General features: G+C 27.3%; 3 protein-coding genes and 1 long non-coding RNA gene across 7 annotated transcripts; 3 read left to right on the forward strand and 1 right to left on the reverse strand.

Moving 5' to 3' along the window:
* Positions 1-2658: 2658 nt before the first annotated feature.
* LOC126907090 (facilitated trehalose transporter Tret1-like) lies at positions 2659-16540 on the forward strand. 3 transcript variants are annotated; one of them, XM_050688129.1, is made up of 11 exons: positions 11503-11820; positions 12154-12194; positions 12267-12342; positions 12398-12533; positions 13535-13720; positions 13786-13884; positions 14887-15080; positions 15168-15392; positions 15466-15652; positions 15718-15924; positions 15982-16540. In XM_050688129.1, exons 2-11 carry the CDS (start codon positions 12178-12180, stop codon positions 16110-16112), a joined length of 1458 nt encoding a protein of 485 aa, XP_050544086.1. In that variant the 5' UTR covers positions 11503-11820; positions 12154-12177; the 3' UTR covers positions 16113-16540. The 3 variants fall into 3 exon arrangements, with proteins under 3 accessions (XP_050544085.1, XP_050544086.1, XP_050544083.1); XM_050688128.1 differs by lacking the exon at positions 11503-11820 and adding an exon at positions 2659-2680 and having other exon boundaries at positions 15718-16540; XM_050688126.1 differs by having other exon boundaries at positions 11506-11820; positions 15718-16540.
* LOC126907164 (uncharacterized) lies at positions 7350-9979 on the forward strand. Its single transcript, XM_050688267.1, has 2 exons — positions 7350-9762; positions 9822-9979. The coding sequence occupies exons 1-2, from the start codon at positions 7350-7352 to the stop codon at positions 9977-9979; spliced, it is 2571 nt and encodes an 856-aa protein (XP_050544224.1).
* Positions 16342-25399, reverse strand: LOC126907097 (uncharacterized). 2 transcript variants are annotated; one of them, XM_050688147.1, is made up of 4 exons: positions 25184-25399; positions 17460-17825; positions 16977-17191; positions 16342-16428 (listed from the first exon to the last, which is right to left on the reverse strand). In XM_050688147.1, the coding sequence occupies exons 2-3, from the start codon at positions 17781-17783 to the stop codon at positions 17006-17008; spliced, it is 510 nt and encodes a 169-aa protein (XP_050544104.1). In that variant the 5' UTR covers positions 17784-17825; positions 25184-25399; the 3' UTR covers positions 16342-16428; positions 16977-17005. The 2 variants fall into 2 exon arrangements, with proteins under 2 accessions (XP_050544104.1, XP_050544101.1); XM_050688144.1 differs by lacking the exon at positions 16342-16428 and having other exon boundaries at positions 16918-17191.
* On the forward strand, positions 21671-22750 carry LOC126907102 (uncharacterized). Its single transcript, XR_007704422.1, has 2 exons — positions 21671-22396; positions 22482-22750. It is a non-coding gene; the product is annotated as an uncharacterized LOC126907102 (long non-coding RNA).

The raw sequence follows: 25399 nt of genomic DNA on the forward strand, positions 1-25399 counted from the left end.
CTACGTAGTAACGTCTTGTAAGCTAATTCTTATTTATTGAACCTTAAACCTCACGTGTTAGTTGTTTAAGAATCTGTACTGTTAGTTATTACAATTCTATTATTTAAACAATGATAACACAACATTTTATGACCTAATACTCAAATATGTTATCATTTATTTTATACTTAAATCATTGATGATGTTAATAATACTTACGTACTATTTATATTGAAGATTATTGCTCACAATCAACGTATTTCTTTTTCTAAAACCACTGTAAAAACAAAAAAAAATACTGGTTGTGAAAATATATAGTGAAGGCACTCACTAAAAATTAAAAATGTACATGAACACCGTTCATTGAACAGTACGAATCGAGAATATATTAGATAAGAATGATTTTTTTTTGGTAAAATATTAACAAGAACGAAAAAATTAGAAAACGTACTTTCGAAGAATTAGATTATATGGGACAATATTACATTGAAATTTACTAATATTGGAATGTATTACGCAGGAAAATATTCTTTGTGAAAAATATTACGCATCATTTTATTAAGGAAAATATTTTTTGAAAAACCCAACTACTTGTTTTATTATTATGGAATATATCATCGAGGATAACATTTTATTAAAAAGCATTTGATTTGTATTGTGTTATCATGGAATACATTACCAAGGAAAATACTTTCCTTATAATCATTAGGAATCATTATAAAACACTATAATATACCAGTTTAGTAAAATATATTACCATTAAAACTAAAATAATGAATTGTAATTAGTATAAATAAAAGTAAAAATTTAGGTGTAGATGGCTTTTTACCAGGAAATATTAGATAGAGCTCCTTTCATCAAATCATATTCCCAGTTCATTTTTTACTATATACATTTTAAATATGTGTAACATTTTTATTGAATTATTCTTGATTAATTATAAATACAATCAGGGCCGGATTTAGGAGAGGCCTGAGTGGGCTGCAGCCCAGAGGCCCCCATAAATTTGGTATACATTGGTATCACAAATATGATATAATTTTTATTTAATAAGTAAAATAATATATTTCCTTGTTTATGTATAAGGGGCCCCCACAATGCATTCCACCCAGGGGCCACCACATACCTAAGTCCGCCCCTGAATACAATTGAGAAGCCAACAGCGAAAATGCCAGTGACTTGATCTATTTACGCAGTTGCAAATTAAGACTTAGAGATTAGATATTATAACTCCAAAAATGTTGTTAAAATTATTTCAACAAAAATTATGGTACCTATGCCCATCTGCCCCAGATCTTCTTTATATTTTTTCGTCATTAAAAAGTGTGGAAGGGGGTGCCGATTAAAATATATGTAAATATTTGCGAATTAAATATAATAATTTTTTAGGAGATATAAAGATTTAACTAGTTATAAAAATAACGATATCCGTTTGAATATTGTTATTTTGTCAATTTTATATTTGTTAAAAAGTTGGTATTGGTCAGTCATTTTCTTATATAAATTATTATTATTCTATAAGCTAATTAAATATTTATGTTGCCATATAAATATACAAATTTGACACCCTAAAACTAAAAAAGCCCGAAAAAATGGCGATATTTTTTTTATTTTATATGTAATTAAATGGTCTGACACATCTATAAGATATATGAGATGACCTAAAAATATTTTATGAAAGATAAATGTAAAAGATACATAAGGGATGATTCTAGAATTTATTTAATTTATTTAATTTATTTAATGTATGTAACTAAAATAAAAACAAACTATTTTTTATGTATCTCATAACATGGATTCTAGTTTTGACTGTAGAAATAGCGATTTTTCAATGTAAAATGAACTCTTTAATTTTTGGGGTTTACCCATTAAATAATTAAGTTTATCCAGTCTCTTCTAATTTTTTATTAAACGGGCTAATTTTAATTTACAGACAAAAATTGTTGTCATTTTTTAGTTTAGTAAGGTTCTAGATTATATGTTTCAGGTCAGTGCAGTCTTGAATTTTGTTTTCCCGAATAGTATGGTTTGGAATTATATTTTACCGATTAATATTCTCTATATTAATGTCTATCAGTGTTATACAGTTTTTTAAAAATAATTTCTTAATAGATATTTTTCTTGGAAATATTAGTCTTTAAAATACTGTTTTCGGGGATATTTTTCGAAGTAATATCCCGAATAGTATTATTTTGGTTCACGGTCGGTTCAAGCGACCCACGAGTGCTGGGACCGTTCAATGTTCAATAATGAACCGTGTAATTTTTAATAAGTTCTAGGAAAGTTCAACGTTCAATAAATGACCGAGCAATTTTTAGTAAGTGCTGAGACCGTTCAATGTTCAAAATAATCGTACGAATTCACAAAAATTCTTTCATTATAATGAAAGAATCGTTATAACAGTTATAGCCGTTCATATAGTTTTATTCACTTATACTGTTATTAGACATATTATCCCTTGATTAGTAAATTAACAAAAAAAAACTTCAAAGTAATANGTACTACGACGAAAATGCTGACTGTGATCGAGCATACTTCTTATTCATTTTACTATGTGTAACCGTTGACCAACAGTTTTAGTTCGCGCGATTTTTATTTGTTATATAATTTTTATTGTGACATTTTTTCAAATCATCAACGTTTGTGTTACTCTTTTTACAAATTATGTTTTTGAGACATTCGCCATTTTCACAGTGACTAGGTAACTTGTCAAGACTTTTCTTTTTCCCTGTTCACTCTCACATATATATTTAACTGAAAAGTTCAATAAAATGTAATCAGTGGCGCAACTAGAGTTCAAATCTTGGGGTGCTACAATTACAAATCACATACACATTACATATTTACTAATTATTTACAGTAATTACTAATTAATATTAGTTATGTAATATATAATTATAAAATATAATATAGATTTTGTTACTTACAGTCTTTATAACAATTTCAATTGGTATATACAAATAATTTATTTACAATTGTTGTTTAAAGTATTAAGTATATTTTTGTGTTCAATTGTGCGTCGTGGTAATCTTCGTTGGTTTGTTATATGCAAGTATAAGTAGTTTAATAATTACGTCTTTTCGTATATTAAGTCGTACTATCTTTTTTATAATTTGTTTTTTGATAATATTGCTACTATCAACATACGCTTTAAAACATTAGCTAGTTTCTTCTTCCACTTGTTAGAGACTAACCTCTAGTGGCTTACTTTGAAGAATTTAACCCCGAGTAATTTTTCTAATATGTCTTCTCCTGGTGCAACCAATGCAACTTCAAAAAAAGTTGCTGTCCGTTCTGGTGTTAGTACGAGATCTTCAAGTACTATTTCTAATGAAGATTAAATGCAAATTATTTTGTTCTTCAAAGTCTTCGCCTTCAATAAAGCACTTTCTGACTCGCAATCTTTGCAGTTCAATACACTTAAAGCAGAAATATTAAAAGTTTCTGAGCAAGTGAGTGAACTCAAAGCAGAGAATATAATACTCAAAAGAAATATTGGTTCATTTAAGGCAAAAATTAGTAGTCTTGAAGAGAAAAATTCGTCTGCTAACCCATCCACAATCACTAGCCAGGTTTTGCAAGAACTATTTGAACGAGATCGTTGTTCTTCCAATGTGATTGCTTATGGTGTATTAGAGTCTACCTCTTTAACTGATTCTGAGAGAGTTCTACATGATGAATTCATGATTAAAAATATTTTGTTGCCGGTTAGAAATTGCCTTCCAACGAATCTTAATTTGAATCGGATTGGGAAACCACGTCCAGGTATTACCCGCCCACTTAAGCTAATATATACTAACAAAGAGGAAGCACAATTTTTGCTGTACCATACAACCAGGTTAAGCGGTCAGGTACTCAATTCCAAAATGGTTTTAATATTGCCAAGGATAAAACCAAATTTGAACGACAACTATTACGTGCTTGTCACAATGATCTATTGTCTCGTACAGCTCAAGGTGAAACAAATCTACGTATATATTATAAAAATGGTGTTCTATCTGTGGTCAAATCAATTCCAAAATACCGGGTTCGTGAAAACATACCAATCGACAACCAGATATTCAGCAAATTTCTCAACTTTCATAGTTCAGCCATGTACACTAGGTTTGCATGAGCATGTATATTTTTATAATAAATGCCAAGTCCACTCTTAGTACTTTTATATTAGATTTCTACAATTTTAAAATTAATAAGTCTTGTCCTCGTGATTTACCTACAATTAGCTATACTACGTCGAATGATAATGTTCCGTTTGGTTTTTACCAAAACTGTCGTGATCTTAGGACTAAATTTTTTACTCTTAAGTGTAATCTTGCCAGCTTTAATTATGTATTTCTTGTTTTAACAGAAACTTGGCTTAATTCTGATTTATTTGATTCTGAATTATGTTTGGATAATTATAATGTTTATCGATGTGATAGAAGTATTTTAATGAGTAATTGTACTCGAGGTGGTGGTGTCCTTATTGCTGTGCATAAAGANAATTTTTCTAATATGTCTTCTCCTGGTGCAACCAATGCAACTTCAAAAAAAGTTGCTGTCCGTTCTGGTGTTAGTACGAGATCTTTAAGTACTATTTCTAATGAAGATTAAATGCAAATTATTTTGTTCTTCAAAGTCTTCGCCTTCAATAAAGCACTTTCTGACTCGCAATCTTTGTAGTTCAATACACTTAAANCACAATTAAAAATCTAATTTGTTGTTATAGCACCCATAGTTTTATTCTATATGGTGACTTTAACTTACCTAATATTAATTGGTCTAACGATAATTTAGGTATTTTCTATTCAATGGCTACCGAAAACAGCCTATTCCTGAGACTTTTGCTTTCTTAAAGCTTTAATCAAGTTAATAACGTTTTTAACGTTTACAATTCAATGTTAGATCTTATTTTTACAAATAAGAATCTTTTTAAAGTTAATATGGTGTACGATCCAATTGTTCCTGAAGATCGATATTATCCTGCATTAGCTATTGATTACCCAACAAATAAAAAAATCCGTTCTTTCATGCCGTTGAATCATATTTTTATTTTACGAAAGCAGATTATACACGTATTTCAGATTTTTCCTATCTTATAATTGGTTGGATACTTTTACTCAACTAGACGTTAATTTAGCAACATTAACTTTGTATGATGCATTACACTTCTCTATTCTTCACTGGGTTCCACGTGTTAACTATATTAAATCTAATTTTCCTTGATGATTTTCTAAGGATTTGATTGATATAGTGTTCCAAAAAAGAAAAGCCCACGCCATTTTTNTATATATTTTTTTTATATCTGACCCTTTACCTGCCCACAAGGGGGGATTTAAAATGACAACTTTTTCACAAAAATTTTACTTTTTCAACTTAAATTTTGAAACTGTTCCGGAAAGTCTGACTNCAGATTATACACGTATTTCAGATTTTTCCTATCTTATAATTGGTTGGATACTTTTACTCAACTAGACGTTAATTTAGCAACATTAACTTTGTATGATGCATTACACTTCTCTATTCTTCACTGGGTTCCACGTGTTAACTATATTAAATCTAATTTTCCTTGATGATTTTCTAAGGATTTGATTGATATAGTGTTCCAAAAAAGAAAAGCCCACGCCATTTTTAAGGCAACACGTAATCTACTCGATTACAGAAATTTTTCTCTACTACGTGCGAAATACAAATTTTTATCGAAAAATTGTTACAGAAAATTTTTGAACACAGTGAATCTAATTTTTGTATTAATCCAAAAAATTTTTGGAACTTTGTTAGAAAGAGTAAATCTCAACAGTCAATTCCTAAAACAATTAATTTGAATGGGTTTACTAGTACTAATAGTATAGAAGTTGCTAATCTAATTCTTTTTTCTATACCTAAATGTAATACCAACTACCTAAAAAACAGGCCATTTTATAGAATGATGAGTATTGCTAATAAGGACTCATCAGCTTTATTATATTATTAATTGTTGTATTTTTGTATTTTATATGATTATTGTACATGTAAGTTAAGTTTATTAAACTGAAATTTGGTCATGTGCCGTATTGAGAATATAAATAAATATTTGAAATTACAAAGACGTGTAACTTGGAGGTGCTTAAAGTAAAGTTGGGGGTGCTTCAGCTACTCCTAGCACCCCCGTAGTTGCGCCACTGCATTTAATTTAAATTTAGGACTAAAATAATAAATAGTTATTTTAATTAATTTTAATAATAGCATATATTATTTTTAGCTTCGATGCGAAGCGGAGAAGGTATTAATTTTACTATGATGTGTTTTTTTTTTTTATGTCTTTTGCCACTTTTTCTCAGCTCTCACTGGACCGATTTCTTTCAAAAATACGCCAAAAGATCACAAATCGTATCTAGTTGAAGACAATCCTTAAAAATTGAAAAAAATTCCCTCGTTCCCCGCAAATGGGGGAAATATCTAAAAAAATTACGAATTTAAAAATCGCTAATTTTCGAAATTTTTTCAATTTTTTTTACTTAAAAGTGCCATAACTTTTTTAAAAATAAACATATCAATATAATTCTTTTTTATATAGATGCATAATATCATTACCTTTCATTTGGTATATTTTTTTCATAAATTTAACCCTTAACGTTCCCACAAGGGGGGATTTAAAATGACAACTTTTTCACAAAAAATTAATTTTTTTAACTTAAATTTTGAAAATGTTCCGGAAGGTCTGACACTTTTATATATATCTTAAATTAAAGCTAATGTAATATACTTTATTATGGTAAAAAAAAATTTCGGACTTTATTTTATCTTCATGGTGAAAATGGCTACCGAATGCTATTTTTGTGTGAAAATTTTCGATTTTGTATTTTACATTTTTAACTTTATTATGCTATAACTTTTTGAAAAATGTATGGATCAGTACAATTTTTTTATGAGGAGTAGTATTCATATACATCATTCATTTGATATACTGTTTTTTTAAATGGGACCATTTCCCTAAATACAGGGGNCGCAAATGGCTACCATATTGAAAAATATACTATTTTTGTATGATAATTATGGGTTTTGTATTTTATTTTAATAGAAGTTGATGTTGCTTTTGCAATTATCCATCAATTTTTTAAAATTAAACACTATCTACAGATTTGCATCGAAGCGTTTCTTATGATAGTGATTTTAATCACTGTCAGATTAAATCTATACTGGACCCTACTATGCAATGTCTCCACTATGCCGCGACCCCACTGTGCTACCGTTTCATTTAGTAGATAAGTATAATGCTTGTTCATTTATCTTTCTAAGACTCACTTGTATAATTTATTATTTGTTTATATCATCGCCTTTGTGGCATTAGTATTAAGTGTCCCCCCTATCCACATTGGTCCTTCGAGCGTGGATATTTATTTGTCTTAATAATGGCCCCGAGGCATTTTAAAGTAAATCTGGAAGAAAAGACTCTCATTGGAGCACGTACTTTACGGGATAGTTCTCTTAAATCGATTACTGAAATTCATAAATTCGCTATTAAGTTTAAGTCTGACATTAGCCTTAAAGAACAGTTTGAAGTACGCGTTCGTCAATTAAGTGTTCTCGAAAAACAGTTTCGCGAACATCAACAGGCTATTGTAAACGCGTTAATAGAACTCAATCGCGTCGAAGAGTTCGATAGTATCGATTCGACAGTGACCCTCGAAATGGAAAACATGTTTTATGATATTAGTGCTGCTGCGTCCTTAGTTCAAAATGTGAACACATCGCAACCCGCTGTTGCTATGCCCAGTCATTCTCAGTCATTATATAACAACATGTATGCGAATATGAATTTAAAATTTGATGGTAGTATTACAGACTGGACTACTTTCCGTGATACATTTGAATCTATTGTGAATGTCGATTCTAATAAAATTAGGCGATTCAATTTCCTTCTTTCGTGTTTGTCCGGTTCCGCGCTCGCTGTTATAAAATTTATACCAATTACGAAAGCCAATTATGATATAGCGTGGAGCGCACTTACCGATAGGTATGAAAACAAAAGAGTGTTAGCAATAGCACATTTGGACAAAATCTTTGCATTTCGACCTATAAATAGTGAATCACTTTCATCTTTGCAACTTTTTTTAAATGTCTTCAAAGAAAATATCGAGGCAATCAAAATTTTAAGCGTAGATGACCTGTCTGGTTTTTTGCTTTTTTATATTGCTTCTCGTGTACTGGATAACACAACAAGACACTTATTTGAAAACAGTATATCGCAATCGATTATTCCTTCTATGAATGACTTGCTGAAGTTTGTTCAGCAACGTTGTAAAATTTTGGAAAATCTTAAAGGTTCTAATCTAGTCGCGTCGCGTTCGGTACAGAAAAATTCGCAGTCGCCGAAACATTCATTAACCACCGTCGCGTCTAATAATCTAGAGCCTACTGTTCAAAATAAAATTCAGTGTTCTTATTGTCAAAAGGGTTCACACCCCTTTTATCGGTGCTATACATTTCAAAAAATTTCTGTTCAGAAAAGGCGTGATCATGTTTCTACGCACAAATTATGTTTTTCTTGTCTTAAACCGGGTCATGTTGCATCGTCATGCGCTTTAAACTCGGTGTGTAAGAAATGCGAGAAAAAACACCTCACTATATTGCACATGGATCAACCTGCGCCATCTACTTCATCAACTGCTGATCAAATAGGTGATACGCCGCCGAAATTTTCAGGTACTTCATATGCACAAAGTACTGTAGTATTGGGTACTGCTGTCGTACGAGTTTGCGATAACACCGGCTCTTACCAGCATGTGCGTGTGTTAATGGACAGTGGGTCCCAAATATCAGCGATTACGTCAGATTGTTTATTACGTCTTGGTTTACCGCGTCGTAAATGTTTCTCCGAGATAGTCGGCTTGGCGAAAAACCGTGTAAACCAAATAAAGGGCAGTTCTAAATGCACGTTTATACCACACTATGCATTAGAACCAGTCTTTACTTGTAATGACTTGATAGTTTTATCAAACATAACACATCTCATGCCGACCACGCGTTTACCACCAAAAGTACGTGAGCAATATCACGACTTGTTGTTCGCCGATCCTTACTTCGACACACCCGGTACTATTGATATGTTGTTGGGTGGAGATGTCTTTCCACATACTGTACGTCCAAAGGCGGAGATCATACATATGAAAAGTCTACCCTCCGCACTTGACACCTACCTAGGATGGATATTAGTAGGTACAGTCTCGCTCACTGACACTTCGCTTCAGCCATTGACGTCACTTGCCGTGACTCTTAGCCCATCTGTTGATAGTTTGTTGCGGCAATTCTGGACAATAGAAGAACCGTCTGCCCCGCTAATTCCTACAACAGAAGATGAACTCTGTAATCACTGGTTTACACATACTACCACACGTGATGTATCGGGTCGCTTTTGTGTGGCATTACCGTTCAAAGACGAGATTTCTGTGGGGTGTAACAAAAATACCGCTGACATGAACGCACCTACGCTCAACCACGGGCTTGGTGAATCTCGTAATTTAGCTCTCAAAAGATTATATAATCTCGAACAACGTCTTTTTAAAAATGCAGATTTATACGATGCGTACCGCAAATTTATGAATGAATATTTGTCGCTCGGTCACATGAAACTCGCTACGCGACCTGGCAAATATTTTATCCCACATCACGCAGTGATAAAACAAGACGGAGATTTATCCAAAATCCGTGTGGTCTTTGATGGTAGTGCGCCATCGTCATCTGGTTTGTCATTAAATGACGTGTTATGTGTTGGTCCAAAACTGCAGACTGACATAAGTAATTTGTTACTAATGTGCCGTACACGTAAATTTATGTTTACCGCTGATCTAGTAAAATGTTCCGTCAAATTCGAATACGTGAAGAGGACTGCGTATACCAACATATCTTATGGCGACAATCTCCCGATTACGAAGTCCAAGAATTTGAGTTGCTTACCATTACATACGGGCTCACTTCATCTCCATATTTGTCGATACGTTGTCTACACGAGTTAGACATGCGCGAAGGACATGTTTACTAATTATCATTTAATATAAAATAAACCTAAAATTCGAAGGTTAACTATTTTATTTTATATTTACATATAATATATTTTATTTTATTTTATACATTGTGTAAATAGTAATACAATTTATTATTTTAAAATTATAAAATGTTTGAATATTTACAAAACCTATAAATTTAATTTAAAATACCGTAACTGCTAATGAACTAATGAACGCTTAATGAATCGTAGAGCTTGCTTTTATTGAACTAATGAACGATTATTGAACTGTTATCGAGGGTTTTATAGTTGAACCGAGGGACGGTCTTTGAACTCTTTCTGAACTTTTGTAGAACTCGGTTCACCCCATGTTAAAATCCGTATTCAAATCTCATTTTGAACCGTGCTGTGAACGGGTTTTGAACTGAGTTCAGCACCGTTGTTACTATATTAAATGAACCCAGTATGAACTCGAATTGCTACTCGGGATAGTTCTGTAAAATATAATCAGGTAGATCATGAAGAGTAAAACAAAAAATTACATTTTTACACACTAAAAAATTAACTAACACAAAGGAGATACATGTAACTTGTCTATACTAAAACTATTAATACTATTCGAAAGTTTAATTGGATACAAATAGATCCGAATTAACGTACAGAAGAGCCCGGACGATATTATTTGATTGTTATTTAATTAAAAATATATGAATGAAATGTATCCCAGTACAGTCGGGATAGGGCATTATAGACACCAGTATTCGAATTAATATCATAAAAAACTCTTTGATGCGAATCTGTAGATTATACATTATTTTTAGTAAAGACTTATGGATTGTGCCAAATATAGTTGGATTCGCATTGTCGTACTTCAGGTTTCACAGCCGAATGGCAATCGCGGCGCTTCCTTTTTACGTCCGACAGGTCGCACAATACGAGCAACATACACCGATCACGTTGCTGCTGGCTTGATTAATAATTCAATCATCTTTACCACATTACGCTGACTTCTAAAGAGAAGGCTACTTCGACATTTCTGCCTTTTGTTTTTAGAATTCTTGATATACTTACTGTATCTTTACTTATCTTGTAAATACTTTAAAATACAATTATTGTTTAAAATCTAAAACGTGTCGTTCATTAATTAAACACAAGTTAACTACCTCAATTACATTATTTTTAAAAACATATTTAAGATCTCTAATAAATAAATTACTTAAAAAAATTAATTAGTAAAAAATTGATATTTAATAATCTACTATTGTAGTTAATACAAATGACTCACAGAATAAAAAGTTTAGATTATTTTGTCCTTTATTAGTTATTTGGCATATTGTTAACTAGAAACGGTCCAGTGAGAGCTGAGAAAAAGTGACGACAGGCATAAAAAAAGAAATAAATTGACATATAATAAAATTAATAGATTCTCAGCTTCTCGTCGAAGCTAAAAGGTTATCAAAACATTTAAAATGTGGCATTTATGATTTTGCTCGGAGCGTCTAAAGACCTTTAGCCAGCCCTAATTAGAAAATATAATGCAATGTAATATCAATTGTATATAATATTAATTGGTACAGTTATCAGTTGACACTATAAGCAGTATCAAACCTTTAAAATGTTTTTAAGATATTAGAAGCTCTACACAACAGTTGTGTTTTTCTGACAATTAAGATGGAGTTCTTACAATGAATAATAGCTTGCATTGTTAAATAAATGTAGATTTATTTCATAATACAGTTGTTTTAATAGCATGGATTAAGTTTTATCATTTTTTTATTGACTAAATTGCATTTAAAAAATAACCTATTTAAGTGTATTATATAGTTACTATTATTTTGAATTAAAAAAAAATTAATAATATTAATAAAATTTATCAGGTTAGTTTTTTGTTTTATAGTTATAATTAAAATTAATCATTTTATTTTTGATGTTTATTTATTTACTAATCATTTATAAATAAATATCTATGCATTGATATTTTTTCCCAACAAATTTTACCACTTTATTTTATAAATCTGTAAATATTGTATACTTAGAAATTATCATTTTTTACTGAATCATACAAATGCTTTTTGATTAAATAACGCTATATTTTTTCACAAAATTTTAAAATTAAAAAAATATTTCAGTACTTTTGTAAGGAATGAATTGATATTGGCTTTCAAAAAAACCATAAATAGTTTCTAATAAAATATGTTTTTTTTTCGTAGTAATACAAATGAATAACCTTAAGTATGGAACTAAATCAAAAGTATGAGTAATTTTTTATCACTTTAATTTAATTTCATATATTTGTTTAAGTTATAATTTTTAATCTTTTTAGTATAAAATTTGATACTGAGCCATTGGAAAATAAACAAATAGCTAACAATCAAAAAGAATCATTTAATTGGGCTGAGGTGAGAAATTAATTTTAATCACAAAAAATATTGAAATATATTTATTTTATTTTAGTTACTTGCTTGTATCTCTGTATCAACTACCAATTTACACACAGGATTTACTGTTGGGTTCTCTGCTATTATAACATCACAACTTGAAAATTCTATTGAATTGGACAACCTTAATAAATCAGATATAACATGGATTGGTAATATAAATATATTTATGGTAAAGAAGGTTATTTCTTGAAATTGTTTTAAAAAAGAAAACAAAAATTTATAATTTAATTTGTTCCTTTAGTTTTTTTGAATAAATTAATGTAGTAAATCTAATAATTTGATCAATTATCATATTTCAACTAGCACATATAGAAAACACTTCAATGTAAATTCCTTTCTTTGAATTATCTTTGTTATATTTTTATTAAAAGTGAATATTAAAAATAAGACTTAGTATATAAGACTAGAGTATTGCTGAACTATCAAAAATACCATTTATCAGTGGTTGTAATATAATATATTTATATTTTTTGTGTATACATCTTTAAGAATCAGTAAAAATATTGTAAGCATTAAAATTTGTTTTAATTGTTAGTCAGTAAAAAAATGCAATATAAAAATTATTTGCATCCCATATTTTAATTTACTGTTAACAGATTGCATAATCAGGTAGTCAATAAGATTTTTGATTGGAAAAGGGTGTCTTAAAGTAGATTTCATTCTCTTGTACCCTCTGAATTTGTGCTTATACATAATTTTATTAGTGAGACAATTTCTGATAATCACCAAAATAATGTCAGATTACTGGATATACCACATAATTGTAGTGCTGGATTATCAAAATACACTTATACTTAAATTATAAATTTGAATACTTGAGAATTATTTCAAGTAAATCAATTTTGTCTGGTATAGTATTTTTACATCTAGGAATTCATAAAGGTGGACTTTCTGAAAATATATCATCCTTTCATGATAAATTTAGACTATATTAACTTATAAAGTTTTGTTAATTAATATTTTTTTTTCATTTTTAAAATTAATTAAAACCACTTAATATTTTTCTATTATAAACAATTTTTTGTCTTTAGTAATCAGCTATAAATTTGTTCAAATTCTTATATAGTAAACCCTATTTTACACAATGTTTTTAAGTCTTAACTTATCTTTGTTGATTTGTAAATAAGTGAAATATAATGTTTTCTTTCAGCTAGTAGTGCTTCAATAGCAACTTCTATTGGATGTTTATTTATTGCATATTCACTAGATAAAATTGGTAGAATACGTACATTCAAGTTGTCATTATGGCCTTGTTTTATTGGTTGGTTATTAATAGCCATTGCTCAAAATAGTTTCACGGTTATAATTGGTAGAATACTAACTGGATTTTCTATGTGTAGGACAAATTTTTAAAATTTGATAAAAAAAAAAAATTATATAAATATTACTATAACTTTATAGCTGTTGGTACTAATTCAGCAAATGTTTATATGGCAGAAATTACAAATCCTAAGCTTAGAGGTTCCATGATGTCTATTGGGTCAGTAATGTCGTCATTCGGTATGTAAACATGATAAAGTTATCACATTAATATTAGAATTATACATTTATTATTTAAATTGTGAAAAAAAAAAAATGATTTTAAAAGCTTTTCAAGTTTTAGATAGCTAGATATTTTTTAAAGTTTTCTTATAGAAAAAATTGGTTGGATCAATAAACACTTATGGAAAAATATTTTAAGGGCTACAACAAGTCAGGATCAAACAAAATAGAATATCTAAACTTTTTGTATAACTTTTTGATGCATTTGAAAAAAATTTAAATGAAATTATCCACAAAAAATTACTTGATTTTCAACTTAAAAGGTTAAGTTGAACCCAAGTTGTTTGAAGTTATTGATAAGTACATACCTAGGATGGAGGAAAAATACAGTCAGGAAGTATAAAAATAGCAGCACCCACTCTTCATCACTAGTTTTTACTTTAAACTGTTAATCATTTCTGAAATATTGGTTCAAAAGTTGTTATCGACCATTAATTTTCTTAATTAGATCATTATCTATTATAGATATTTGCCATTTAAGAAATTATAGTTGACACTTTTAAAAGATAAAAAAAATGAATATAAAAAATACTTCATGATTGATAAATTGAGAGAAACATTCGACTAAAATAGACCAATAGAAAAATTATTGATGTTATTTTTATTTTTTAATTATTTAAGGGGTTCATGATAAGTGAATCACTCTGTATAGCAACAAATGCTAAAACTCTAGTTTGTTGGTAGTGAAATAATTAGAACAAAAATGTATTAGATCAAATGTTAATGCACTACATTTAAATCATAAATGTTGAAACTATACTAAAATTTAATTACTAGTTACTAGGTTTTATCATATCAAGGGAAGACTGGATAAACATATAGGTTTTATTATTTCTATACTAATATAATTAAGTAAAAATCATATTGTCTAATATTAAACGTTTTATCAATTTATTTTTATTTTTGAGTTAAATTATGTATTTAAATTTTTGTTAACTATTTTTTTAAATAATTTTAAAGGAATAGTCTTTATGTATACTGTTGGCATGTTTTTTCATTGGAGAGTTCTTGCTTGGATGGCTTTCTTTAGCGCAATTGTGCCTGTTTTCATGACAACTTTATGGACACCCGAAAGTCCGATGTGGCTAGTTTGTAATGGTAAAAACAATAAAGCATTGAAATCTTTGCAATATTTTTCTTCAAATTCTAAGAACGTGAGTTTTCTATTTTATTATAGTTATAAAATAATGAGAAAATAAATATATAAATATAAGTATGTAATTAAAAAAAATGTTTCTAAGGTCAATGCTGGTAAAGACAAATTAGAAGAATTAATACAAATAAAACAAAAAAAGGATTTAATGCTTTGTCGTAATGTTGAAGAAAGTAGTGGAATCAGAAGAATATTGTGGCATATGTCTCAGCCCATTTGTTATAAGCCAATTATAATTATGGCTTTGTTTTTTTTATTACAACAATATACTGGAATTTACACTATTCAATTTTATATTGTTGACATTTTTAAAGTAATTGAAATGATATTTAGAAGAATTATGGCTTAAATTTTACTAATGTTTTTTTAATTTATATTTATATAAGGATATAGCCAAAGGAATAGATAAAAAAATAGCAACAATACTATTTGGAGTAGCAAGACTGATTTTGAGCATAATTGCAACGGGCATTCTACACAATTATGGTCGTCGTCCTTTGTGTATCAGTACTGGAATAACTATGGGATATTCTTTATTAGTTGCAGGAATTTGTGTTAAACTTAGGGCTAATGGTATAATTATAAATAAAAAACTATAGCCAAATATTTATAAGAAATTAAAAATTTTCATTTTTTAGGTATTGCCAATGTTGCAATTATTTGGACACCTTTATTATGTATGATATTGTATATTTCAGCTGGTTCAGTAGGATTAATGCTAATTCCATGGATGATGCCTAGTGAAATGCTACCAACTGAAGTTAAAGGCTTGTTTTTGGGTCCTTTAATGGGGTGGTGCAACTTTGTTATGTTTAGTTCTGTACATTCTTATAGCTATCTCCTAAGTAATTTAGGCATGTTTGGTACATTATGGTGTTACAGTGGTATATCTTTTTTGACAGTTTTATTTATTTGGATATTTGTACCTGAAACTCATAACACAAAACTCTGCCAAATAGAAGAATATTTTAAAGACCATACAATATATTTGTTGAAAAACAAACCCATAGTTTCAAATCGGTTACATGTGTGATATATTTTATTGATATTATTCCTTATAATTTAAATTCATTTACTGATTATTATAACTGCTAATTTATTTAGTTTTCAACTTTTTTAATTAATTATTACAATATATATATATGCCAAAATAGACAATTTAATAATATCAATATTTTTAATTTTTAAATTATAACTGAATGAATAATTGTTTTCAATATGTCATTGACAATGTGTTTTAATTTTATATTAAAAAAGAAAACTATAAATAAAATAGTTTTTTTATTGACTATTTTGCTAATTTATGGTTTCCTAATATTTGTTAAGTATTTGTTCATATATTTTTCTTGCTGAAAAAAGAGTAAAAATATTGTATACTATAGTTCTACCTAGAGGTACATATTTGTACCCTCCTACAATGTATTTTATAAATTACAAAATATATTAATTTTTATATATCTATTTATGTCTGAAATCTTCTTTTAAAAGTTATTTGTACTAAAAAGATGGAAAAACTTACATAGCTCAGTATTACAGAAGAGAACCTTGGTGTCTGTGTACTAAGGTTTTATAATAATAAGATAGCATTATTAGGTTATAATAAAACTAAAAATTTCTGGTACAATTTTCATGTGTCACAAAAATTTGAAACATTAAAAAAAGTAATTTTATTAATATTAGTAAGTTAATGATATAGTGAAAATTGATCATAGTTTTACTTTACAAATTTAGATTTATATTATTACTATTATGTTTGAATTTAAGTTAAAAGTAAAATTTTAGTTAATTTTGAAATTATTTCATATCAGAGTTTTGTTTGTAAAATGTGAAACTTCATATAACTTATGGTACAAAATGTATAATAATAAACATACAAATAATTAAATCTAAATCTTACAATAAATAATAAATAATAATCCTATAATTTTAAATATCATCTGATGACTTGTGAACATCTATTGTGGATATGTCGTGGTTCAATGTACTTGTCTTTTGTACAACTTTACCACTAGACAGCAAAATTATATCTCCTGTACTATTAAAAACAAATAAAGATGAATACCTTGGGGCACATTCTACTACATCTTCATACTTAGGCGGTGATTCCAATATCTGTATAATAATTAAAATTATTCAAAATAATTTTAATAATAAAACATTAAATTTTTTGTTCAAAAATAATAAAAATTAATATCGAACTTTCAAATTCTTAATTTTAACTATTATAACTATTGATGTGTTAAACTAAAACATGGTAAACATATTAATGTACTGAATATCAATGGAAAGTTAATCTATTTTTTTATTTCCATCCCTTGGATACGTCACTGATTCAATTAAATCCAATAACAAGTTTATCTTACATATAAATTAATCTTACATTGTTATGTATATTCTCTTTTCTCTTTTCCATCATTTTCATAAACATAATTGTCGGACTTATGATAAGCATTATTAGAGCAATGGCAATCATTACTACGCCAGCCACAATTGCAGTTGTGCCACTATTATCAAATGACTGAACCTCTGGATTTTTGGGTATTGTCGAGTTACCTACTTCGCTACTGTTATGGTTTTGAATATGGGTTGATTCTTGTACTTGGCTAAAACCTTTTCGTAACAGCATCACACTTACCATGCACCAGGCGATAACCTGTGAAACCATGACCAAGTATTTGGCCACCATATTTCCATTGAGTGGCATTACACTTCTCTGGTATCATTACGTCTGGTATTTTAAAGATTTCTGTAAATGTATAAATAAATAATTCTTAACGGTTGGGCTTAAGAAAAAAGGTCTAACTATGAGTGTAACATATAATTTTATCGTCTTTTTTCAACGTCATCTAATAAAATACTTCCCTTTCATTTTCATAAAATATACAGAGGCGTATTTACATATTTTCTACCTATAGGTATTTAAAAATTTGTCGCTCTTCATTACGTTATGACGGAGGGGACTCATTTATATATATTTTTGGCATAACACTACTAAATCTCCCTCAAAAAAAAAAAAAAGTATTTCAAAATATTTTTCAAGGAAATATATTAATATACATATCGTAAATACACTATTAATGAAAACGATTATGATAATTATTAGGAAGTCAATATGTTTTAACGACAAAAAAATATAAATTTGTTGGCCTTCAATATTTGCCGCCCCTTATAAAATAAAATATGTCGCTATAAGCAGTTGCCTATATTGCCTGCATATACGCCACCGAAAATATAGTAGATAATAGTGATAAAAATAGTATTCTAATTCATGGCAATAGATGTTTGTATGCTAAGAGTATTTTTAAATGCCTTTTAAATGAATATTTTAAGACTATTCTTACCTCATTAATTGGAAAAGACGGACTCGTAAGAATGTTTGCATACATATATGTTTTTAAATTTACTTGCTAAATGTATAAAGTTAATTATTATTTGTTTTCATATAACCATAGGCAAAAGAAAGGGGTGCTTTGACTTCTAGCACTTTTGGGATAACATTAGCACCCCCGAGAAGAAATATTATAATATTTAAATAAAAATCATAATAATTTGTATAAAACTATTGGTGTTTAAATAGATGCTACAACTGAAATATTTAGAACTAAATCCTGTATAGTTGTATCGTATAAGTATATTCTATAATATAATAGTATTCAGAATTATTCCTGGCTTAATTCACCTATGATTTTGTCGGCTGTGTTGTTGAATTTCATTATAACTTAGATTTTTTTGGTTATTTATTTATTTTTTTATGAAAATATTCTTTTTTTATTAATTAATGATAATCTTAAAAATTAAAGACGATAATCTGTATAATTCTGATCTAATGTGCTACATAATAAAGCTTATGTGTTAAATGGTAATGTAATTTATAAATTATTTATCTTACTCATAAAGAACTTATGGGTTATTTAAGTTTTTACCTTGTATAGTCAGAATTTATGTGTACCATAATTATGGAAGTAAAATTGTTTTTAAAACGTCATTATGTTATATCGTTTATATTTTCAATAACTATCAGTATTATCTTACGTCGATACCACAGATTAGATGAAAATTCTATTTGTATTAGATTTAACCATACCCAACCAATTCCTTAAATTACTAATACATAAGTACTGTGGATCCATAAAATGACTATTCATATGGGCATAAGTATTCTTCAACTTATAAACTAAAGAACTACTAATCAGTATTTAATTAAGGAAATAGGAGTTAATGTTACTTTTGAAATAATCCACCAATTTCTTAAAATTATACTCTATTTACAGATTTGCATCAATCTATGTCTTATGATAGTGACATGACAAAATAGATAGGTATGTCAGCAACAAATTAGTTTTGGACCGTTTGACGCATCCCGCCCTTCTCACCCATAGTAGTGGTTCGCCTCATTTCATTGGCCGTAGGTTTGCCCGCCAAAATACAATTCTTTAAATCAAATACTTAACAGCAACTTTAATATTTTGTATTGTTTTTTATGATACCTTTACCTTTTACTATTATTGATTGATATCAATCTATTGTGATATCTATTTATACTACAATATAAACAAATATGATCAATTTGCAAATTATTTGATATGAAATGATTATGCCGGGTATATTAAATAAAATGAACAGCGTTTATTTTAAGTGTCTTAAAATATTTTGAAAACTTGATATACTTACATACTTTTACTTAAATTTAAAAAACAAAAATTTACTTAATAAATAAATGTATGTAATAAGTAAAATTAAATTACCAAATAACATTAGGCCAGTTCGCCTTAGGATACTGTGCTGACAAACCAACCTCTTGGCTTTATAAAAAAAAAAAGTAACATTAATGTGAAGCAAATTATATATCATTTAATGCAATGAAAGCACTTTTAAATATTAAATATATTACATACATAATTTTTCATTATTCCTCTATACGCTACAAATTATTTTTGCACAATATTAAATATTAACGCATAAATTATAATAATATCACTATATTTATGGAAAATGACCATACAAATATTCGGCCAATGAAATGAGGCGAACCAGCTATTGATGGGGTGAAGAGTGGATTGCGTATCACAAAGTTGCTGACATACCTATCTATTTTGTCATGGATAGTGATATTAATCACTTTGAGATATCATCTATACTTGTTTCAACTATATCACGTCCATACTGTGCCGCGACCCCACTATGCTACGGTTTTTATTTTTATAATAAATAAAAAACATTACCTTATCTTTGGAAACTATAGTTCAATTTATAGGTAATTTAAAGTCAAACATTTATGAAGAATAATTTATTAAATTACAAATTAAAATTTAGAAATCGTAACAATAGAAATGCGTTTATTTACTTACTGAACCTATTTATTTTTCAATTTATGTTAGTGACTACAAATCTTATTTTAAAACATGAATAAACAATCATTTTTTCTTTATGCTGCCAAAAGTTTTTTAGTCGTTTTGTAAGTTTTACGAGCATTTCTAATACTTTAGAAATTAAGAATAATTACAAATGAAATAACAGTCATTTGATTAATTTTAGCTTCGATACGTAGCTATCCTTTCATTTGATCACAGTCCTATTGAACTGATTTTGCTAAACGATCACAAAATAAATTTAGTTGAAGCTAACAGCGCAATAACTTTGAAAAATTCCCAAAAAGTTATAGTTGCTATATAACGAACGGTCAATTTTGATATTATTAGTCATCACTATTTATTTAAATAATATTTATTTTAGAAACTGACCGAATTATTAGGAAATTTTCAATATAATATTTCAGACATTTGTTTTGTCGAAAAAACACTTTTTGAATATCCATCCATTATTATAGGTACTTTGGTGGTTAAAAATGATATCAAACTTTTTTGATTTAAAATTTTGATGATAAAAAAAAATCTATTTTTTAAAAATTTACGTCAAATTAAAGATAATACAATTTACTTAATGGCGTAAGAGAATAATCTGAAATTTGTATTTCTAGGTAATGTCGTGTATTGTAGCCAAAAACCATAGAAATCATGATAACAATGGTTGGTTTTGTAGTTTTTTGCAGAGCAATATTCATAAAATGTTATAAATTAAGTTTGTTTAATTTTATATATGATTAAAAAAAACGTTAGGTTAGGTTTGGTTACTCTTGTAATCAATATCCCAGTTAAAAAATCATGTAATATCGGAAAAAAATTTTCCTTTTGATTAGTTTCAAATGCGCATCAAAGTGTTTTACAATAATTTTATCGCAGTCAGATATTGATTAATACTTATTTAAAAAATTGACTCAATTCCACTTTGCTGAATTTAAATTGTTTTTACCCATTTATGTTTCTTAAAGACTAATTACAAATTATGTAATCGACACGATTGTAACCGAATCCAATCGAAAATAAATCTATTTTTGAGGGGTTGAAAGTGTTTAAAAGTACAATTTGTTTTTTTATGATTATAAATAATTAAAAATGAAATAAAAGTTGTTGATATTATTTAAGTGTTATTTTTAATTAACGGTTGCCAATTTGTTTCAAGATCTCTTGTGCAATATAATGAAACATATTAAATATTAACTATTTATTATAGATATAAGATTTATGTGTTCTTAGAATTAATATTTTTTAAACTTTTGAATATTATTAAGTTAGTATAATGTTTTTTAAGTTTTATAATTAAAAAAAAAATGTTTAAAGCATTTTGGTGTTATAAATCCTTTTTAAAAACATTCTTAATGACTTTCTAATGTACTAAGTGTAGGTTTTTGGTACATAATTTTCTTAGTCCTAGTAATACGTTTTTAAGGGCTTGCCTTTATAGACTACCTATAATTTAGTTATGACTATTCATAAAAATCCAAATGTAATTTTATATTTGGAGACTAATGAAAAATCAATAATTTAAATTGTTTAATGAACATATTATTATGTAGATTACTTATTTCTATCAATTGATTTTTAGCTTAAAAACTTGAGTTCATTAAAAAAGTTGAGCTAAATTTAAATTTAAATTTAATATTATTATTGATAAACACGGAAGATTTATATATTTATTGTCTAGTGTATTTTTTGTATTAGGATATATACTCCATACGTGCTAATAAGAAATAAAACGACCATGAAAGTTTTTAAACTATTATCGTGATCGAAATATCAATTGTTGAGTGACACAATCATATTTATATTAACGAGTTTAAGTCTGATCACGTAAATGCGTAGTTATAAAATTAAAATCAAGTATGGGTACTATTTATTTTTAAACATGGTCTATTATGAGGCAAATTCGTGTCCTTGTCGGTTATTACAAAGTAGAATTGCGAACTGTCGTTACTTGAAGGTACATTTTATAAAACAAAAAATGTATAATCAATTGAATTTACAGTTTTTTTCAATAATGTTATGTTATGATTTTATTTGTTCAGTTTCTTAACAATTTTTCTGTTATCAAGTATGATATTCGCAAAGATTAGTGGTGGTCATAAAGTGGAAAGAACCGGTTTCACTTTTTTAACAAAACAAAATCATTGTCCTATGAGAGCTAGGGAATATCAAAACGATTCCAAGGTTAAATACTACGTTATTGAGTAACTATGTTTTGATGATTTCTATGAATAAATTTTAATCTCACTGAACACATTTATATGTATAAGATACGTGTAAAAGAGTAATTTTTACTATAGAATTTTTTTTTTTAAATAATATTCAACTTTTTTTTAACCAAATCATACAGTGCTTATATACACATAATATAATATTATAATCTTTATAAGAGGGTTGTGTAATAAAATTCAGGTTGAACACTTTTATTTATAACAGTGATGTTACAAACCTTGAGTTTTGGGGTTGAACCGAAATTTAACCTAACATTAATTTTAATAATTTTTAGGCAAAACATTGTTTATGAAATTTAGACTGGTGTTTGATTATACTATTTCGATTTTCGAATCGACAAGGAAGAAGTTCGGTTAGATGTTCGAACTAAACTGAACAACACAATATTTTATTATTAAATAATCTTTCATTTTCAATAATCCATATTCAAAATGGAATATTGAAAATTTGCTTGAAAACATTTATACACTTAACAGAATGAGTTATATATGTTTTTTATAGGTAATAGGCGAGATCAGATAAGTTTACGCACTTTTCAATAAACTTTTTGCAGTCGCGATTAATTTTTTTTCTATTTAATTATTTATAAATTAAAATAATGCTTAATAGAATAAAATTTGTGTCTTCAAGGGAACAAGTATATTTTCAAGATTTATCTTGAACCTTGTTGTATATTGGTGTTATTTGAATTACTCCCACAATTATGCAAAAAATAATCAAACTTGTGATTGTATAATGCAATCTCGATTTTGAATTTTTTGCATAATTTTAGGACTTTTCTTACTTTTAAGACCAAAGTACAACACTCTCCTCTAAGTTAATTTTTTCTGATATTTTACGTGGTACACAATTAATGAAATTATCATAACTAGGGTTAAACATTTTATGCATTTATAAAATTTATTAAATTATTCTGAACATACCATCATCTAGTACAAGTTTTTATTAATTTAAATTGAAAACCTAATAAAGTGTTGTTACTACAGTTATAGTTTTAAAAGGGAATAGGATTATCTAACTCTTTAAAACAACAAATATTTCTACGCTACTATAATATATTATAATTATGACAAAATTGCACAAACACAGAATCCTTCAAGCTAACTCAAATAAAATTTATAAATTCGAATAATTTCTAATTATAATCATTAATCACTTATTTCAAGTGATAATCAAATGAAGTTTGGTAAAACTAAAATTTCGTATACAAGACAAATTACGTAATTTCTTAAAATATATATGTTTATGACTTATTTCCCATAACATTGTAAAGGATTTAAAAAATTTTTTAAAATATTTTATATACATATACAAAATTATTTAAATTTAAATAAAAAAAAAATTTTTGTATTGTTAAAATTCTTATATCACATAGAATAACGAATATTTTTACAATAAGGTGAAATGTGCTTTTAGGTAAAATTTTGGTTTTTGGGTACAAATAACATCTGTGGTGTATTGTTTCTATAAATAAAAATTGATTTTGGTAGTTATTTACTTTAAATAATTTTTGAGTACATCATTATACATATTAAAATAAAGCAGTAGCAAATTTGGGGGCGACAAGAGCAATCATTGTCCTCGTGATATATCTAATTAAATGCTTACAATTTGATTAAGGGGAGGTTAACATACCTTAATCCAATCCTCAGACAATATGTCATAAGCGTAAATTTATAAAAAAATGAGAGGGCTAAAGTGATATTTTTCTCGCGCCAAATTTGATTAATTTTGGGGTTTTATGAAAATTTTTTTCGAAAGAAGCCCATTTACGTGTATGTTGTTTAAGCCTATACAATATGGCTTGAAATTTTTAACATGACATTTTTGTCAAAAAAAGCATCTTATAAATTTATATTAATGTTTTATAGAATTTACACAGAAATTATCTTGTGTTCATAATAATAATATTCTTTGAACACTTTTTAAAACAATTTAGAGAAAGATCAGGGTTCTTATTTATACCTTTGTTGAAAGTATTCAATGTAATAAAGTTACTAAAATTATATTAAAACATTTTTACTCGTAGATAACAATAGAGGAGTATTAAAAATGTTATTTATTTGGCATAATAAAAAAACTATTACAATTTATAATAATAAAATATTATTTGGTTATATTAGTTAAGATTTTAATATTAAAAAAAAAAAAAATTTTCTTAAATATATTACCAATTTTTTATGCATTTATTATATTTAAATAATTTTTAACATATAAAATCTAAATGTGTTATATAAAATTCTATTTTGAATACAATTTTTTTAAAGTTCATTTTAATATGTATTGAATAATTAAAATTTTAATTAAAACTTAATAGTATGTCATCTTATGACAATAATTTCTACAATAAAAAATTCTCATAGAATTATAAAAATATTAAGTAAAGTAAAAAATTTTTTAAAAAAATATTTAAAAATATTTAAAAAAAAATGTGTTATAGGATATTATATATGGATAAAAATATGATATGGATAAAAATCGATATACTTATTGATTTTTTTGTTGAACTTACCCTATCCAATCCTTGTGTTTTTAATAAGAGTAAATCTTAATTATTGAAATGCTCCAATTTATAGTAAAGTAAAACTTCTTGGTTATACCTATAATTTTTAAATGATAGCACTGATTTTTTTAACGGATAAAATAATTCACGATACAGGAGCTTTAAATTAATACTAACATACGTTCATCATGCTCACCACAGTGTTTGTGAATCACTGAGAAGTAT

Source organism: Daktulosphaira vitifoliae, unplaced genomic scaffold, assembly GCF_025091365.1.
Source record: "Daktulosphaira vitifoliae isolate Bord-2020 unplaced genomic scaffold, ASM2509136v1 Scaffold_5, whole genome shotgun sequence".
NCBI lineage: Eukaryota > Metazoa > Arthropoda > Insecta > Hemiptera > Phylloxeridae > Daktulosphaira > Daktulosphaira vitifoliae.